General features: G+C 32.8%; 1 protein-coding gene across 1 annotated transcript; it reads left to right on the forward strand.

The window, feature by feature from the left end:
- The first annotated feature begins 3,159 nt into the window (after positions 1-3,159).
- LOC133298657 (uncharacterized) lies at positions 3,160-4,839 on the forward strand. Its single transcript, XM_061497986.1, has one exon. It carries the CDS (start codon positions 3,215-3,217, stop codon positions 4,412-4,414), a length of 1,200 nt encoding a protein of 399 aa, XP_061353970.1. The 5' UTR covers positions 3,160-3,214; the 3' UTR covers positions 4,415-4,839.
- Positions 4,840-5,208: the final 369 nt, after the last annotated feature.

The raw sequence follows: 5,208 nt of genomic DNA on the forward strand, positions 1-5,208 counted from the left end.
AATATTGCAAAATATATTAATGATTAAGGATTATATTACAAAGTGCTGGAGATGCTGATAATCTAATTGGCCAGCTTTCAGGGTTGATAAAGGTAAGGGTGTCAATATAGGTTACGAGATGCGGGTCGACCCGCGACACGACACGAAAATTCGTGTTCGAGTTGACCCGCAAAAACAAATCGTGTCGTGTTCGTGCTGAGAAAAATGACACGTAAAAAATTTGTATCGTGTTCGTATTGATGTATTCGTGTTCGTGTTGACCCATATTTTTTAGTTTTTATTTTATTTTTTATTTTTTTAATTTCGACCCTTTTTTTTAATTTTTTTTGTCAATTACTATTTTGACCCCTATTTTGCATTTTATTCGTATCGTGTCGTGTTCATGTTGAAGATTTTGACATGAATAAAAATTTGTGTCGTGTTGATGTATTGGTGTCGTGTCAAATTCATGCAGTGTCAAATTCGTGTATCAACCCATTTTGACACCTCTAGATAAAGGCAGTATGGTGAGTCAAATGCATTTCAGTATTAGCTGCCTAATTATTAAGTTAGGTTAGGTGTAAAAAAAAAGTGGACTGGCGGGATTTGCAGGCTGGCGGGTTATCAAACTCAGCCCGCCTCGCCTTGTTTGACGGGCAGGGCGGGTTGAGTTCGTTTTGCTACCTCTATATGTGATCTAACCTAATAATATCCTAATCACAAGAGCAATTGTATAATCAAAATTCAATATTGAGTGCATTTACAATTGGATTTCATATATACCGTTTTACATATGGGCTAGGCTCCATTTTGCCTTGTGAATAAATTTTAATATTATTTGTGCACTCTTAGTGTCACGTATATATATGGTGAAGTTAAATATATAGAGATATTTTTGCGATATGTTAGGGCATTTATATAAAATAGAAAGTAAAAAATAGTTCTTATCTTTTTAGATAATATCATTTCTTAACCCAAAAATTTCATTCTTCATTGATTTTGACTAAAGGGTTATAAAAAATAGGGTTTGTGTTTTCTAAAGTTACTTTAGATAACTTTATCTAATGTTTATCAAAACGACGTTGTTTTGGGCGGAAATCATGGTGTTTTTGTAATTTTAATTTATTTAGGGTTATAATAGTCTTTATCATTCTAATTTTTTAATTTTTCAACCTCAAAACGACGTCATTTTGATGAACATTAGATAAAGTTATCTAAAGTAACATTAAATACTTTTTTCCCTAAAAAATATATAATAACGAATATGCGATGATATACAATATTGTTGTACGTTTATCATTCTCAAGTGTTGTATAATTGTAAGAGCCCTCACATAACATTGTTATCTTAGACTTCGTTTGGTATGAGTAAATTTCAAATTTTGCAGATTATTTTATGAAAATAATGTTAATAATCTTTTTTATAATTTTATTTTCATTGTACATAACATTTGGTTTAATTTTAGTTTTATTCATTTCATGATTATTTTGTTTAGAATAAAGCAAATATTTTTAAAATAATTAATTCTTTGCACAATATGTATAAAAAAATCATTTGCACAATTAACTTAAGGTAACCGTTTTACATGATGTATCAGGTACATTGGAATTAAGTTTCCACCATTTATTGTGCATAACTAAACTACCGAATCATGGTTTTTTTTTTGGTAGACACCGAATCATGGTTTAAATCTTCAAAAGACCAGTTTTTATCAAATGTTGAGGTTTTTAAAAACAATTTAAATTAAATAAAATTGGTGGTGACTCCATGTTTTTTTTTTCAAGTTTACTTTGGGTCGTTACAGTCCATTTTTTCTTATTGGTCAACTAAGAAAAACACGTGGGAGATAAGCAATTATAAACAAGAAGTACAAGAGAAAAAGTGATTAAGCACCACTAGGGTTAGCCTAGTGGTGTGAGGTATGTATGTTAGGAGTATGTGTAATATAGGGTGTTGTGTTCAATTCCTTGTAACCTCCAAAAAAAGAGAAAAAGTGATTAAATATTAAATGATAATAATGTTTTTTAACTTTTTCCTTCTAATAGTTAAAAAGAAAAGAAAAAACAAAAAGTGAGAAACAATATAAAATCAAACAAGTTAATGAGGTATATGAAAATACAAATAAAGGGTGTTCTGTTCAACATCTATTGTAATTTAATGCCTCGATATGAAAAAGTAAAATTATAATTGAGATTATCATTGTCATGTTTTTGGGCACTCTTGCGATTTATATGAATAGGTAATGTAAAGTTCTTAATTTTTTTTTTTGGTAAACTATTTTTTTAAATATAAATAAATTTTTTATTGGTTCTCTATTTTTATTAATTTAATTTATACTTTTTTTCAAATATTAGTTTAAAATTTATTAAAAAATAAATATATAAAAATAAAATCAAACTATTAGGATAAAAATAATTTTTTCTTCAGCAACCATGTACATGTATAATAATGATGTATTCAAATACATCGATTGACAAACATAAAAGAGATATATAAATGATAAATATAAAAGATGCATGTGGATGATATTTAAAGAAAGGGTTATGTTTATCTTATTTTACATGAGATAAATAACTTTCCTACATACACAAAAAGATATTGGGTCTCACAACTCTTTTTTATCTTTTCTTTTACCTGTGGATCCCACTTATAATTTTATTTCTATAACATGAGATAACTTTTTTCCTACTAACATAAGAAAAATATTTCCCTTAAACAAAACACCCTTTGTTGTTCATTTCCATATTATTCCTCACACAAGTTTTTTCTTTTAAGTTTTTAATTATTGTAGGGAAAAAATTCAAAAATATTTCTATGGTTTAATATTTTATCACTTACCCCTTATACTTTTTTTAATCACTTATCTTCTTTATATTTGTTTCCTATTTGCAAGGGTAGAATGAACAAATTAAAACAACATTGAACAATGTTAAAGGATGAAGTTTGATGAAAAAACTAGAGGTAAGAGTTCAAAAAATAAAAAAAAATCAGGAGATCAAATGATTTTGGACAATCCACAAAGGAGATTTTGAACTTTTCCATTTTGTTTTTGTTTTTGGTAGAGTTAGATTTGGGCCCATAATAGTGCAGTCACTATTAGTAGATGGGCCGAATCGAAATTCAAAACCCCTAATTGGCTGATTCTAACAAACTAAACCCTAATTTTTCCCGAAAATTGTGTGGGGGTTCATTTTCTTCCTTCTTTCCTTAAACCCTCTCTCTCTCTCGCATACGCATGGCTTCTGAAAGGGTAAGCTCCGAAACAGTGGCGAAAGCCGTTGATTCTCTCCTGAAATGGAGGAACTCACAATCCGAAACCCAAAAGCCGAAGCTGTTCGACGAAGACGAGGAATTCGTGTATCTGATTCTCACTCTCAAAAAGATTCCCCAAAAGGGTCGAGTTAACCCTTACAAGATCCCTCTCCCTCACTCCCTCCTCTCTCCATTCTCCGAGCAGTGCTTGATCATCGACGACAGGCCCAAGGCCCAACTCACCAAAGCCCAAGCCCAGAACAAGATCCAGTCCGGGAGCATCCCTATCTCGAAGGTTCTGAAGCTCACGAAGCTCGCCTCCGATTACCGTCCCTTCGAGGCGAAGAGGAAGCTATGCAATTCTTACGACCTGTTTTTCGCTGACAAGAGGGTTGTTCCTTTGCTTCCGAGGTTGTTGGGGAAACAGTTCTTCAAGAAGAAGAAGGTTCCTGTTGCTTTGGATTTGAAGAAGAGTAATTGGAAGGAGCAGGTTCAGAAGGCTTGTTCTTCGGGGCTGTTGTCTCTGAGTACTGGGACTTGTAGTGTTGTTAGGGTTGCCAAGTTGAGTATGGAGAGGGATGATATCGTATCCAATGTTGTTGCTGCCATTGATGGGATAACTGAGGTTGTTCCTATAAAATGGTCTAATGTGAGGTCCTTTCATGTCAAGTTGTTAGAATCCCTCGCCTTGCCCGTTTATCAGACGGTTCCTGATGTGAAGTTGAAGATTGTGGGAATTAAGGAGAATGAGAGGAAAGAGAAAGAGGAAGAGGAAGAGGAGGAGGAAGCGGGTGAGGAGAAAGTGGGAAAGAAGAAGGGTAGGATTCATCAAGTTAAGTACATGGATGATAAAGTTGGTGAGGATCTCATTAAAGATGATGATGATGATGATGATGTTGTTGTGGAAGAAGATTCTGAGAATGATGAAAAGGGTAATGGAGAATTAGTGAATAAGAAGAGGAAGAAAGGAGTTAAAGTGATGAAGGGGGTTCTAAATGAGTTGACTAGTGTCAAACGGTTGAAAAAATCTGCTAAGGAAGGTGGCAAACAGAAGAAGGAGAGTTTGATGAAGAAAATTGAAGATAAATTATCTATTGATGATCTGGAGTCGGGCAACAAGAAGAAGAACAAGAAGAGAGTGGATGTTGAAGTAAAGGCTAAGAGAAGTAAGAGGGTTTTGTGAGCTGATTGTTGATGTAATAGAGTATTTGTTGTTAGAATTCACTGCTTGATGTAGCTCTCCGCAATCCTGTGTTGTTTTGCTTTGTTGAGTCCTCTGGCAGATTTTGTTTTTGAGCGAGCTTATTATTATATTATGGCATTTGTTGTGTTCTGTTCTTTGGAATTTTGTCATTTGCTAATTCAAATTTCCTGTACTCTAGCTTATTAGAGTGGTTCTCAACGGGGAAAATCAAAATGTTGTTTCTCATTTCAGGATGATCTGAAGTTATTTAGATATAGCATGTTGTCAGAAACTGACTTAGAAATGGTGAGATGAGAGTTGTTGCTTGACTTTAAGCGAAAGTTTCATCAAGGAAACGATAGGAGCATGCCCAGAACAAATTATACTTTCAGTGATTGTGCTTCTTTCTTTTGGCATTATAGAATTTTACCGTGAATTTCATTTCTTATTTTCTATAATACACACATATTTCTCTTAAATCTGTTTTTCAGTGTTATTCTGCGTGTTCAGTTTGAGTTTTTCATTTCTTGAATGCTAAGATTAATGGGAATGACGATTGTGTAATAATCCATTTTGCTTTACTTTCGGGCACAAATTGTTAAACACTTCCAAGTATTGATTTTACAGACCAATAGAAAGGCTTATGGGTTTAAAATCAGTCTTGGTGATACCATTCATTCAATTAGGGTGTCTTTGCCTATGTATTCCCCTTGTACTGATATCTATTGTTCAAGACTGACTGTTACAAATTAAATAATTAATCTGTTCTTCTAAGAGATAAATTCTTTACCTAA

This window comes from Gastrolobium bilobum, unplaced genomic scaffold (assembly GCF_033153095.1).
Source record: "Gastrolobium bilobum isolate Gb01-03AN ecotype WA unplaced genomic scaffold, APGP_CSIRO_Gbil_v1 utg10414, whole genome shotgun sequence".
Lineage (NCBI taxonomy): Eukaryota > Viridiplantae > Streptophyta > Magnoliopsida > Fabales > Fabaceae > Gastrolobium > Gastrolobium bilobum.

Bases quoted from the DNA above. Each gene is read 5' to 3' on its own strand.
- LOC133298657 (XM_061497986.1), top strand. From the start codon at position 3,215: ATGGCTTCTGAAAGGGTAAGCTCCGAAACAGTGGCGAAAGCCGTTGAT.